At 38.9% G+C, this 14,497-nt stretch overlaps 1 protein-coding gene across 1 annotated transcript in view; it reads left to right on the top strand.

Moving 5' to 3' along the window:
- SMARCC1 (SWI/SNF related BAF chromatin remodeling complex subunit C1) overlaps positions 1 to 14,497 on the top strand; it is a 172,263-nt gene that overhangs the window by 15,415 nt on the left and 142,351 nt on the right. Inside the window, exons 3-5 of the mRNA XM_077777037.1 lie at positions 3,547 to 3,632; positions 10,465 to 10,546; positions 11,923 to 12,015. Coding sequence (XP_077633163.1) covers positions 3,547 to 3,632; positions 10,465 to 10,546; positions 11,923 to 12,015 — 261 coding nt within the window. The remainder of the gene's footprint in view (positions 1 to 3,546; positions 3,633 to 10,464; positions 10,547 to 11,922; positions 12,016 to 14,497) is intronic.

The following is a 14,497-nucleotide window of genomic DNA, read 5'->3' as shown; positions in this document are numbered from 1 at the left end:
GCTTATCTTTTTTCCTCTCATGATATTTTTGGGTGAACAAAGGTTCTTAATTGTAGTATAGACCAGGTATCAGTAAACTTTTCTGTAAAAGGCCAAATGGTAAAGTTTTATCCGTAAAAGATCAGAGAGTAAATGTGTTGTCTTTGCTGCAGCTTCTCATCTTTGTTCTTGTGTGAATGTAGCCACAGTGAGCATGGATTTTTCTCCAATAAAACTTTATTTACATAAACAAAAGAAAGCAGGTTGGATTTGTGTCTTGTGTTTTTGTGTTCTGTGGAGTTTTTGTGTATTTGAATTTTGGAATTTCAGCACTTCTTCAGTGGAATTTTATCTGGGAATCCTGTTGGTCTGGGCTGAGAATTTGCTCTTTAAGGCACTTCAGAGGACCTGCTAAATTTAGGACCAATTCTTATGTTAATTTGTTGTGGGATTCCTAACTGAGTTGTAAAGTTCCAAACTCAAATTGTCTTTTGATGGAAGCTTGTTATCTTCTTTGATTTTTGGCTGGCAGATATTTTTTTCCAGTTTATGCTTTTCTACTGATGCAGCCTTTTGATAGTCCTGGTTCTCTGTGTGTGTTTGGGGGAGTGGGAGGTGGGTGACTGTTTTAGTTCTAATGTCCTCCCTTGCTTAGATCTATAGTCTTATTTTCTGTCCTTGCATTGGCAGTGAAACCCTAGCCTTTACCTTATCAGTGTTGTTATACTTGCTTGTTATACTTGTTTAGTCTCTTCAGCAGCCCCACCCTGTGTCATCCTAGTGTGGTGTTTTTTTTAAACCTCAGAAGATTGCCACTTTGACTTAAAGTTTGATTTTTTTCTTCTTTGATTTTTAATTTTTTTTAAATGTTTACTTATTTTTGAGAGAGAGAGAGAGCGTGAGCAGGGGAGGGACAAAGGGAGAGGGAGACACACAGAGTCTGAAGCAAGCTCCAGGTTCTGAGCTGTCAGCACAGAGTCTCACATGGGACTTGAACTCATAAACTGCGAGTTCATGACCTGAGCCTAAGTCCGACACTTAACCACCTGAGCAACCCAGGCACCCCTATTTTGTTTTTTTTTTTTAAGTTTATTTACTCTGAGAGAGACAGAGATAGTGCGAGTGGGGGAGGGTCAGAGAGAGAGGGAGACAGAGAATCCAAATCAGGCTCCTCCCTGTCAGCACAGAGCCCAGCACAGGGCTTGAACCCAAGAAACCAAACCATGAGATCATGACCTGAGCCAAAACCTAAGAGTTAGATGCTCAACCAACTGAGCCACCCAGGCACCCCTTAATTGTTTTTTAAAAATGTTTATTCATTTTGAGAGAGCATGAGTGAGTGTGAGGTAGGGGAAGAGAGAGGGAGAGAGAGAATCCCAAGCAGACTCTGCAGTGGTAGCACAGAGTCCGATGAAGGGCTTGACCCCATGAACTATGAGATCACAACCTAAGCTGATACCAAGAGTTGGATGCTCAACTGACTGAGCCAACGAGGTGCCCCTAAAATATTTTAATTGTTTTTAAGTGTATATTCCAGTGACGTTTTTCTTATATTCGCATTGTAGTCCAACATTAACTACCATCTGTCTCCACAACTTGGTCATTTTTCCAAACAGAAATTCTCTGGAGTGCCTGGGTGGTTCAGTCAGTTGAGTGTCTGACTTTGTCTTACGTCATGATCTCATAGTTCATGAGTTTGAGCCCCACATTGGTGTTTGCACAGACAGCTTGGAGCTTGCTTCAGATTCTCCGTCTCCCTTTCTCTTTGCTCCTCCCTTGCTTGCACATGCAGTTTCTCTCTCTCTCTCTCAAAAATAAATCATAAACATTAAAAAAAAAAACCCTCTGTACTCATTAAATAATGACTCTCCATTCCTCTCTCTCCCCTACCCCTAGCAACCATTCTGATTTTTGTCTTTTTTTTTTTTTTAATTTTTTAATGTTTTATGTATTTCTAGGAGAGAGAGAGCGAGAGTGTGAGCAGGGCAGGGTCAGAGAGAGAGGGAGTCACAGACTCTGATACAGGCTCCAGGCTCTGAGCTGGCAGTCAGCACAGACGCGGGGCTCGAACCCACGAACCGCGAGATCATGACCTAAGCGAAAGTCGGATGCTTAACCGACTAAGCCACCCAGGCGCCCCTGTTTTTTGTCTTCTTAATATTTGACATCGTGCTGTTCTTTTCCTATATTATTTTGTAAGAATCATTTTCAGGGAACAAATGCAGGGTGTATTTTTTTTCTATTTTACATTTATTTATTTTTGAGAGACAGAGCACAAGTTGGGAAGGGGCAGAGAGAGAAGGAGACACAGAATCCGAAGTAGGCTCCAGGCTCTGAGCTGCAAGTATGGAGCCTGATGCAGGGCTTGAACTCACAAACCATGAGATCATGACCTGAGCTGAAGTTGGACGCTTAACCGACTGAGCCACCCACGTGCCCCTATTTTAATGTATTTTTTTAAAATGTTTATTTTGAAAGAGAGCAGATGGAAAGAGCAGAGAGAGAGAGAGAGAGAGAGAGAGAGAGAGAGAGAATCCCAAGCAGTCTCCATGCTGTCAGCTCATAGCCTGATGCAAGGCTCAAACACATGAACTGTGAAATCATGACATAAGCTGAAATCAAGAGTTAGATGCTTAACAGGAGCCACTCAGATGCCCCTGCATGATGTGTTTCTAATATTTTCTTCTTATTAGCCCATTTGATGATCAGTTTATGTGAAACTTTTACTTCCATAATGTGGAAGTCATTCAGCATTTGATCTATTTGACCATTACTTTTATAATCCATAAAGTGAACATCTCTTTGATATTGTACAGGTCTAGCTATAAGTTTACATATAATTTAATAGTTAAACCATGTTTCAGTGGTCATTAAAATATTATAGCAAAAGTTCAGTTATAATTTTTGTATGACTTAAAGTTGGGAATTTGAAAAAAAAAGTCTGACATACTAATATTTTCTTACTTTACAGTAAAATCATTTTTAGAAATTGTGTTACTCGAATTTTATACATTTCAAAAGTCAGCATTTATTTATTTATTTATTTATTTAATTTTATTTTGAGGGAGAAAGAGTGAATAGTTGAGGGGCAGAGAGAGAGGGTCCTAAGCAAGCTTCGTACTGTCAGCAAAGAGCCTGAGGCGGGGCTCGATCTCATGAACCGTGAGATAATGACCTGAGCCAAAATTATTCAGGAGTGTACGCTTAGCTGACTGAGCCACCCAGCTACCCCTAAATATCAAATTGTATATTTACTAATGGCATTTGCAGTATATCAATATTCATTCCATTACTGTTTCCTGATGAAACATTTTATATTTTGTAAATCTTGTTTTTCAGTGACTTTGTTTAAAGAGTAAAATGTTACTTGAAATAAAAAAAATTTTAGTCCACTTTAGGAAAAATTTCCTTATAAAACCTTATTTGGTTCCAGAAATTATTTAAGGAGGTTATTAAGTTAGGAGTTGTTTATATCTTTTGCATTTATAAAACTTTGAATTCAGACATACTCTGAGTAATTTTGTCAGAACTTTTATTTTTCTCATGTGTAACTTGTATCATTTTTAGGCAAAATGTTTCATGGATTTCAAAGCTGGAGGCACCTTGTGTCACATTCTTGGGGCTGCTTACAAGTATAAAAATGAACAGGGATGGTAAGTTTTGGTGTTACTTTGTATGTTTTGATGTGATATTTATTTAATGTTAAAGCCTCTTCTTTGTATGATGTTAGAGAATTCTATAAGCACATTATCATTTGTAAAGCGAAAGTTTATCTGGTATTCGAATTTACTTTGTTCTTACATCCAGGAAAAATATCAAACAACTCTTGCGCTTGTTAGGGAAGTTATTTCTCATACATGGCTGTATCTATGTAAGGTATCTATGTATCTATGGAAGGTGGGCTCCTTGTGAAATGTATGAATGTGTGTTGTGAACTTAAGTTGTGCCAAAAGATAGCTGATTTTTTTAAACGTTTATCTAGTTTTTTTTTTTTTGAACTTTACATTTAACGTTTATGTAGTTTTCAGAGAGAGAGAGAGAGTGCGCGAGCACGAGTGGGGGAGGGGCAAAGATAGAGGGAGACACAGAATCTGAAGCAGGCTTCAGGCTCTGAGCTGTCAGCACAGAGCCCAACGCGGGGCTCGAACCCACAAACCCATGAGCAGTGAGATCATGACCTGAGCCAAAGTTAGACGCCCAAACAACTGGGCCATCCTGGCACTCCCGAAAGATAGCAGTTTTAAGTGTTATCGTGAACACTCTTCTGGTGAACATTTCTTCTGAATGAGAGATATGTAATGTGCCATCCTCACGACAGAGGTGAAAGGAAGCTGGCTCCGGAGCACAGTTGGTTACTAGGGCAGCGGTGCAGCAAGGAGGGGAATCGCTGTTGGTGTTGCTTCTCCCTACATTCTTTTTTTCCCCCCTTTTTCACACCATCTCTCTTGGTACTTTATTTCTTTTCTCTCTTGAACTTGGGGTTCCTGCCATCTCTCTGTGGGAAATTGAGCTGCTGAGACTAGTAAGTGTTTCAAGGTGATGGGTCTGAGTTCAGGGAGGGTGGGGTGTCATTTCACAGGGAGAGGATGAGGGGACGCTGGAGTGTGTAGACTCGAAGTCATTTCATGGTTTTAGTTGTGTTGTCTGTGTGCAGTTCAATCTTAGCATCTTTCCAGAAGAATACTCTTGTAAAGTTAAGCTAATCCAATACTTTATGGCTGGAAAATGTAAATAAATGTTGACATCAATAAGTAGGACAAGTTTACAAGTAAATTATTTATAGTGAACTGTGAAAGATGCAGGGGGAAGGGGAAGGGACAGAGGGAGACACAGAATCCGAAGCAGGATTTGTCAGCACAGAACCTGACACAGGGCTTGAACCCATGATCTGCAAGATCAAGACCCGAGCCAAAGTTAGACGCTTAACTGAGCCACCCAGGCGCCCTGTCTTGCCTTTTAGAAGTTTGCTTTGGAATCCCTTCATACCCCTTTCCCAGGAGTTAAACTTATTCTCCAGGATCCATTTTTGATTATTTTTATTCAGACTATATTTTCTGTAAGTAGCTGAGAATAAGAATAGAACATTCCTGACTGTAGTCACAAGAGGCAGCAAAATGGGGGTAATACAGCTAACGAAGACCCTTTAGACAGTAGGTATTGCTTTAGATTGAAAGGCTGCTGTGAGACTTTGTCCAGCAGATTGCCAGAGGAAAACAAAGCAGAAGACACATTAATTATTAAATTCTCAACGGAGAGCTGATATTTACAGTCTAAGTGACCAATGGTTTTATTTATTTATTTATTGTTTTTTATTTTTTTAAATGACCAAAGGCTTTAAAAGCTAGAGAGAAATATGTTCATTTGTTGCCTTTTCTATACGGCTGCATTATGATTCAAAAAGGCTTTATATTTATTGGGGGGGGGGCGCCTGGATGCTCAGTCAGTAGACCATGTGACTCTTGGTGTATTTTTGTCTTGCCTTTTATTNGCTCGAACCCACGAACCGCGAGATCATGCCCTAAGCGAAAGTCGGACGCTCAACCGACTAAGCCACCCAGGCGCCCCTGTCTTGCCTTTTAAAAACTTATCACAACAGTCAAGGGTTCAATCCCTACGTTGAGCGTGGAACCTATTTAATTAAAAAACAAACAAGCCCAGATAGGGTTTATAATTTTAGTTTTTTTAATTTGCATTTCTCTTGTGGGTAAGTTTGAGCATATAGATTTCTATATTGTAAAAAGTAAAGCTTATTTAAGTATTCTTGGTTGAGGTGCCTGGGTGGCTCAGTTGGTTAAGGGTCCAACTTCAGCTCAGGTCATGATCTCATGGTTTGTGGGTTTGAGCCCTGCATCAGGCTTTAGGCTGACAGCCAGCTCAGAGCCTGGAGCCTGTCTTCAGATTCTATGTCTCCCTCTTTCTCTGCCCCGTCCCCGCTCATGCTCTGTCTCTCAAAAATAAACTTTTTTTAAAAATTTAAATATTCTTGGTAATTTCAACTAAATGTTTGTTGACTTCATTTCACCTTTTTTTTTAATTAAAAATTTTTTTAAATATTTATTTATTTATTTGTTAGAGAGAGAAAATGAGCAAGCCAGCAAGAGCTGGGGAGGGCCACAGAGAGAGAGAGAGAAAACCCTAAATAAGCTCCACACTCAGCATGGAGCTTGACATGGGGTTCCATGATCTTCCAACCATGAGATCATGACCTGAGCCAGAATCGAGTCGGATGCTTAACTGACTAAGCCACCCAAGTGCCCCAGATACTTCCTTTGCTTACATAGCATACTGCTGAATCAGGAAAGCTTTCATCTGTTGTGTTATTAAAACATTGTCTGGCAAATCATTTTAGTTTATTATTGTGGAAAATAGAAACTGTATGTAAAAGCAGAGAGAATAATACAATGATTTGTCATTTACTTTCATGTCCTTTATATAATTTCATCTATAAATATTAGGAATCTCTATGCCCACCATGGGACTTGAACTAACAACCCCCAAGATGAAGAGTCACATACTTTACCAACTGAGCCAGCCAGGTGCCTTTAAAAAGCATAGGGTTTTTTTTTTTTTTTAATGTTTTATTTATTTCTAGGGGAGAGAGAGAGAGAGACAGTGTGAGCAGGGGAGGGTCAGAGAGAGAGGGAGTCACAGACTGAAACAGGCTCCAGGCTCTGAGCTGGCAGTCAGCACAGAGCCCGACACGGGGCTCGAACCCACGAACCGCGAGATCATGACCTAAGCGAAAGTCGGATGCTTAACCGACTAAGCCACCCTGGCGCCCCTAAAAAGCATAGGGTTTTTAAAGAAAGCATAATAATAGTACTATTATCAACTAAGAAAATTATCAATAATTTTTCAGTGTTATGTGGGCATCTGGGTGGCTCAGTTAAGCATCCGACTTTTTGTTTTGGCTCAGGTCATGATGATCTGATTTGTGAAGCCAAGCGGTTTGTGTGGTTTGTGCAATCAAGCACTGCATTGGGCTTCATGCTGACAGTATGGATGGAGCCTGCTTGGAATTCTCTTCCTCTCTCTCTGCTCCTCCCCTGCTGGCTCTGTCTATCAAAATAATTAAATAAACTTAAAAAAAATTTTTTTTCAGTGTTATTAAATACCCTCTTAGTGTTCAAGTTTCCCTGATTATTTCATGGATGGTTTTATATTTATTCAAATCAGTATTCAAACAAGAGTCATATATGGCATTTGGTTGATATGACTAAGTCTCTTTAGGAAAATTAATAGTATTCCATTTGCTCTTACCCCTCTTATCCTTCCAAGNACCTAAGCGAAAGTCGGACGCTCAACCGACTAAGCCACCCAGGCGCCCCCAGAGACAAGTTTTCTTATAGAATATTCTGTGTTCTAGATTTTGCTGATATGTCCCTAGTTTATTATTTAACATAGTCTTTCTAAATTTCTAGTAAAATGGTAGATTTAGAAGCTTAGTCTGATTTTTTTTTTTTTTTNTTGGAAAAGTGGAGATTTGAAAGTTTTTTTTTTTTTTTTTTTTTTTTTTTTTTTTATTTTGGGCAACAGTACTTCATAGACATTGTGGTGTCCCTCCCTCTGGAGACATATAATGTCTTGTTTCTGCTTCTAATAAACAGAAGTTTATGTTTAGTGCCTAGAATCATGCTATCATTACAGTGTTACCAAATGATAGTGTTCATAGTTTGAAAAAAATAGAAAGGAGATATTGTAGGAGTACCTGGGTGGCTCAGTCCAGTAAACATCAGACTTCGGCTCTGGTCATGATCTTGTGGTTCATGAGTTTGAGCCCTGCGTCGGGCTCTGTGCTGACAGCTGAGAGCCTGGAGTCTGCCTCAGATTCCGTGTCTCCCTCTTTCTCTGCCCCTCCCCGACTCATTCTCATTCTCATCCTCTCTCTCTCTCTCTCTCTCTCTCTCTAAGATAAAACATTAAAAAGTTTTTTAAAAGGTCGATATTATAATGTATAGATATAGGTCCTTATTGTTTTTTAGTGATTCTTTGTAGGAGACTTATTTTCTCATTCCTTCTTCATTTATTAGCTGGAATACTGAGGAATTTAACTCACCAGTAATCAGAAAGCTAGAATAAATTTCTTGATTCTTTCTCTATTACCAGATTGATTTAACTTTTCATCTTCATTTACAGGTAAATCCAGGCAACCCTATTTTAATTTGTTTAATGACTACTTTCAAACTATTTCTCAGATTTCTAGGAGAGGTAATTTCCTTCAGCCTAATTTGTTAATTTAGTAAGGAAGCAGTTTTTCTATGAATAGTGAGTAAAGTCTTAAGCAACTCTGAAATAAGACATTTCTAGACATAGTTCTTTTGTTATCATAAGCCTGTGAGTGATCCCCCTTCTTTAGAAAGGGAAGATATTCAACATGTCCCTCCTTTTATTTTGCTCAAAGAACTGATGGAAGCCTGTCTGCTCTAATAGGGTTGTCCTAGTTAGTCACATGTTATTCTGTTGTTTTGCCAGTTAATAGAACTTGCTTGGAAGAGGTTAGGGAAGGAGAATACTAAACAACCCCAAAAATGGAGTTTAAGGAAAAGTTCTGTGTACCAAGGTTAAATCAAGATATAATTACTTGGGACAACGGTCCCTCTTACATGTAAATGCCATTTTTGAAGCTGCAACTATTTCTATTCTGAATTATCTATTTCTATGCTTTAGTGGACACTTTGCTTAATTTCCAAATGGAATTCTTCAGGAAACACATCACTCTTGTCCTGGCACACTAATCAAAAAGTCATAATAAATATTAGACCTCAGTATAGTAAAATTTCCTGAGTGGTTTGCTTTATAAAGCCACATATTCTGTGAACCACTAAGGCTACCTAGGACAGCTTTCAAAAAACCTAGTCTTTGTTCTGAAGGCATCTAATGAGATGTCTTACGAACAAGATGATTCTTTTGTGGGACTGTAACAGCAGTGTGCACAGGATGTATTAGGAACATGACAGTAAACAGGCATAACTTTGTAGGGAAAGTGGCTTGTGATAGACCCTGGAGGTGATAGGATCAGGCCTATGGAGTAGGTAGTGATGTCCAGGAAAGGCTGTAGAGTGTGGAAGAATGGTTGGAAGTGTGGGAAGCATCTCCAGGATAAAAGAGGGTGACCTGAGAGTTAGAGCATGAGCTCTAGATGCAGACAACTTATTATTATTCCTAGCTAGCACATGATAGTGATGCTTTAAGAATGTTATAAGCATAGTTAACATTGATTAATCACTTACAGACTAAGCGTAAACACTGTCTCAAGCCCTTAACATATATACCTCATTTAACCTTCACCAAAACCTTAATGGGCCATTGTTATTCATGAAGAAATTGCTCCTGGATTAGTAAATCACTCCAGACTACATAAATAAAAATGGGATCAGGATTAGAACCCAAAGCACTTTGACTCCATAGCCCACACTCTTGATCACGGAGCAAAATTAAAGTAAGTGTTGAATAAAAAATAGTGAGAAAGAAGCACTAAGATTTGTAAAGATTTAATCATCTGGAAGTGACTGAGAATAAGCAGACAACAGCAGAATATTATGCTTGTGTACTTACATAAAAAGACATCGAGAAAAGGTAAATAGATGAATTTTTCCACATTTGGGGCGCCTGAGTGGATCAGTTGGTTAAACGCCTGACTTCAGCTAAGGTCACGATCTCACGGTTCACGGGTTCGAGCCCCTCTGTGCTGACAGCTCAGAGCCTGGAGCCTGTTTCGGATTCTGTGTCTCCCTCTCTCTCTGCCCCTCTTCCACTCATGCTCTGTCTCTCTCGGTCTCAAAAATAAGTAAACTAAAAAAAAAAAAAAAAGAATTTTACCATGTTTAGGGCAATAGTAGGCTTAAAGAGAGCACAAACACTGTTGAATTTGAACAAATGACTTTTAAGCACATAAACAGTAGATAAACTTTCCTTATACTCAAAGAATGGTATAGTAGTTCACTGCTTTTAGACCCGAGGGCTCCTTTTCTATATATTGTAAAATATTTTAGATTTAAGGAAAATGGGATACTTCATGGAATTAGTACTTCATTTTGACTAGAGTGAATCTTTTTTTTTTAAATTTTTTTAATGTTTTATTTACTTCTGAGAGAGAGAGACACAGCTTGAGCAGGGGAGGGACATAGAGGGAGATACAGAATCGAAAGTAGGCTCCAGGCTCTGAGCTAGCTGTAAGCACAGAGCCCGACGCGGGGCTCGAACCCACGAACCGTGAGATCATGACCTGAGCCGACGTCGGATGCTTAACCGACTGAGTCACCCAGGTGCCCCTTGACTAGAGTGAATCTTAATGTTATAACATTTAATGTTTTATGAAGATGTTAACATTGCTTTCTTACACGACTGAGAAAATATCCTCATATGTTTTGTAGAGTGCTATTTTAATTCCTAAATCTTTGGAAATTCATTTTTGTTGAGTGCTAAAACTAAGTTTTCACTTTTGTTTAAGGTAGAAAACAAATTAATGATTTTCTTCTCTTTTAGGCGTAGGTTTGATCTACAGAATCCATCTCGAATGGATCGTAACGTTGAAATGTTTATGAATATTGAAAAAACATTGGTGCAGGTAACTTAGAAAGTTAAATTATTAAGACTTTTTTTTCCCTTAATATATTCTCAGTTCTGTGATTAGCTTTATTGGATTGCCAAATGATCTAAGGAAGAAAAAGTTTCTGAAACTATTCTATTGTTTTTATGAGGTTTTGGGGATTAGCTATAAAATATGACTAAAACTTGTCATGTATAGAATATTGATCCTAACTTCTCATAAAAGAATCTGTGGTATTTCCTTTATTTCATCTAATCCATTATTTGAATCTCTCATATTTAACACACTCTGTCTACTGGTCACTCATTTATACAGTCCGTTTCTTTGGATTTGTTTCATGGTTGTGCCATTAATATAGATCTTATTTTCCCAATTAGATATAACATGGACAAGAGAACACTTAATTTTCTTCTTTTCTTTCCTAATATTTTTATTGATTGATAGTTTTTAATGATCACTGAGCTGAATTAGCCTTCCTGGGGAGAAGCAGCTGGCAAGAATTCACTAGGTATTATCATAAACTTGATGCCTGAAACTTGTCTCATGGACTGTTAGAGAAATAACTGGTTTTTTGTTGGTATTTTGAGTTTTTGGTGATTTGAGGAGTTAAAATATGCATTTTTAAAAAACTAAAATATGCACATTTTATTTATTAAAAAAATTTTTAAATGTTTTATTTATTTCTGAGAGAGAGAGAGACAGCGTGAGCAGGAGAGGGTCAGAGAGAGAAGGAGACACACAATCTGAAGCAGGTTCCAGGCTCTGAGCTAGCTGTCAGCACAGAGCCCGATACGGGGCTCGAACCCACGAACCGTGAGATCATGACCTGAGTCGAAGTCAGACGCTTAATCGACTGAGCCACCCAGGCGCCCAAAATATGCACATTTTAATCAGTGCTATTTGTAAGGTTAGAAATGGGAAAAAGAGCTATAGTTCACAGCCTTTATTTTTTAAGTAACTTACACAATGAGCCAAAATGGCATTCCCCCAAGTCCCACCCCCACCCACACCAATAAAAGGTGTAGGTAGAAACACTACATTAGATATGGACTACTAAGGTCAGTTCAGGTAAGATTAGCTATAGGAGTGTCAGTATGGCAGTATGAAATGAAAACTTTACTGAAAAGTATGAATTTCTTTAGGTAATGATTCCCAACATTTTTGGTCTGGGTGTACTTAGCTGCAGAGAACGGCTCTGGGGATGGCATTAAGTGGCCTGCTAAACACTTAGCTTTTATATTGAGATGAGACTTCTGCAGTCTATACTAAAAAACATCTTCTATTTTAAGCTCTATGGTTTTGAATGTCAACTTTTGCCGTTAGGGTAATTCATGAGTAATGTGACATCATTTCAAAATGAAAAGAATTTCGAAATCTCTTTTTTTCTTCCTCAGAGCAATTGTCTGACCAGACCCAGCATCTACCTCATTCCAGACATTGATCTGAAGTTGGCTAACAAATTGAAAGATATCATCAAACGACATCAGGTAATAGACATGATCACTTCAGAAAAGTGTGTAGTAGCAACCTTATACATCTCAATCATAATGTCTTTTAGTTTCTGTATGTTTGCCTTAAATGAGTTATCTCTCTTTGGTTCTTACAGTTCCAAGTTTTTTTCTCTCCAGCATTTCTCTCTAGCATTTTCCTATTTATTGAAATACAGTTGACACAACATTGTGGAAGTTTAAGGTGTACCATGTGGTGATTTGATGCACATGTATATCCAAGACTAGCATTTAATAGTCATTGGTATGGAGTTATGATAGTCTTATTGCAAAACGTGCTTATGTAATTTATTTTTTTAAATATTTTTATTATTTCCAGGAGAGAGAGAGAGACAGCGTGAGCAGGGGAGGGTCAGAGAGAGAGGGAGACACAGACTCTGAAACAGGCTCCAGGCTCTGAGCTGGCAGTTAGCACAGATCCCAACGCGGGGTTCGAACCCACGAACCGCGAGGTCATGACCTAAGCGAAAGTCGGACGCTTAACCGACTAAGCCACCCAGGCGCCCCCGTGCTTGTGTAATTGAAAGAGATCGTGTGGTCTGTTTCACAAACACAGTGGGAGTTGATGACACATTTGTTGGTAGGAGGATATCAAATATTGTTTCAAGTAAACCTATCTTCCCTCACTCCCTGACCCTTTGATGTGTGTTGTATTTATATATGCGAACTGGAAAATTCTGTTTTCTGCATAAGCTTTTTTGTTCTGATTCACATGTACCAGTGCTGTCTTCGGACATCTTTCTCTCCCTCCTTGAACCTCATGTTAGGCTGAGACCTAGGGTATTTACTGCATGTAGGTTTGTGACTACTACATGTGGCTTAACTGTAAGCAAACCTGTAACATGGTAAACTACCTGAGGACACCCAGATGCTGTTTCCAAAACAGCATTCTTTGAGTGACAAGTGTTAACTAATCCTTAGGATTAGTTGAGAAGCCTCCTGAAATAATCTTTCTTCTTTCTGCTGTAAGAAAGATTGTCAGTTGAATTATGTTTCAGTAGTTAGTAAAATATATTCTGAGTTCTTAAAGCAAGGATTTCCTTTTTTTTCTTTTTTTAAAACATTTTAAGGCTCTTGATTCATATTGTCTATTCCAGTTTTTTTAATGTTTATTAATTTTTTTAAAATGTTTTATTTCTGAGAGCTCTCTCTCAGCATGAGTAGGGGAGGGTCAGAGAGAGGGAGACACAGAATCTGAAACAGGCTCTAGGCTCTGGCTGGCTGTCCGCCTACAGAGCCTGAAGTGGGGCTCGAACCCACAAACCGCGAGATCATGACCAGAGCCGAAGTCAGACGCTTAACCAACTGAGCCACCCAGGCGCCCCTAATGTTTATTAATATTAGAGAGAGAGAGAGACAGACAGACAGACAGACAGACCATGAGTAAGGGAGGAGCAGAGAGAGAGGGAGACACAGAATCCAAAGGAGGCTCCAGGTTCTGAGCTGTCAGCACAGAGCCCGACGTGGGGCTTAAATTCACGAGCTATGAGATCATGACCTGAGCTAAAGTCAGACGGTTAACCAACTGAGCCACCCAGGCTCCCCTAAAGCAAGGATTCCTAATACTGCTTACATTTGGAGATTTAATACAGTCCTTACATATAGTATCCCTACCATAGAGAAAGATACTAGTATTATGCTATCAGATCAGGCAGTCTCAAAGCCCATTTGCTCTTCTCACTAACATTAGGACTTGGAACAAGTCACTTAATCTTCTTTTCTCTTCTTGACTGTTCATTGGAGTGGCCGTCAAGTGTAGTTTATTTAAAAATTTTATTACTTATTTTTGAGAGAGAGCATGTGCACAAGTGAGCAGGGGAGGAGCAGAGTGAGGGGGGTCAGAGGATCCGAAGCAGACTCTTCTGACAGCAGAGAGCCCGATGCAGGGCTCAAACTCATGAGCTGTGAAATCATAAGCTGTGAGATCATGACCTAAGCTGAAGTCTGACGCTTAACCGACTGAGCTGCCCAGGTGCCCCAAGTGTAGTTTAATTACATATGGAATGTTAGAAGGCAAAAGTGGAACAAGTTAGCCTGTTGGCTATTGCCTTCGAGCTGTAATTAGCTATTCTTCTTGCTACAGGTCATCCCGGAAGAAACTTACATATTTTCCTATGGTTGATACTGAACATTTAGTTGACGTTTTTCAGAAATCTGGCTTAGTAATTGTTCTCTAGGGATAACCTCTATAAGGTTGTAAAGATCTTCCTGGCTTCATAGAATCTTACAGAAGAGACCTTAAGCTAAGGATATTATTGAATACTGTTGATTAATCTTTTGTTCTGACATTCAAAATGCTATAGTAACTCTGTTGTTTGAGTACTTACAGTGTACTTGTTACCAATCTTTGCTCATTGCTAAATTACAACAAAATCTTGTAAAATAGGTATTATTACCACTGTATTTCACAGAAGACGCTGAAGCACAAGAAAAACTTAGGATTTGTGATGACTTTGGAGTA

This window comes from Crocuta crocuta, unplaced genomic scaffold (assembly GCF_008692635.1).
Source record: "Crocuta crocuta isolate KB4526 unplaced genomic scaffold, BGI_CrCroc_1.0 scaffold77, whole genome shotgun sequence".
In the NCBI taxonomy this organism is placed as follows: Eukaryota; Metazoa; Chordata; class Mammalia; order Carnivora; family Hyaenidae; genus Crocuta; species Crocuta crocuta.
The sequence above is the reverse complement of the archived record's forward strand: the minus strand, read 5'-3'. Positions and strand labels throughout refer to the sequence as shown.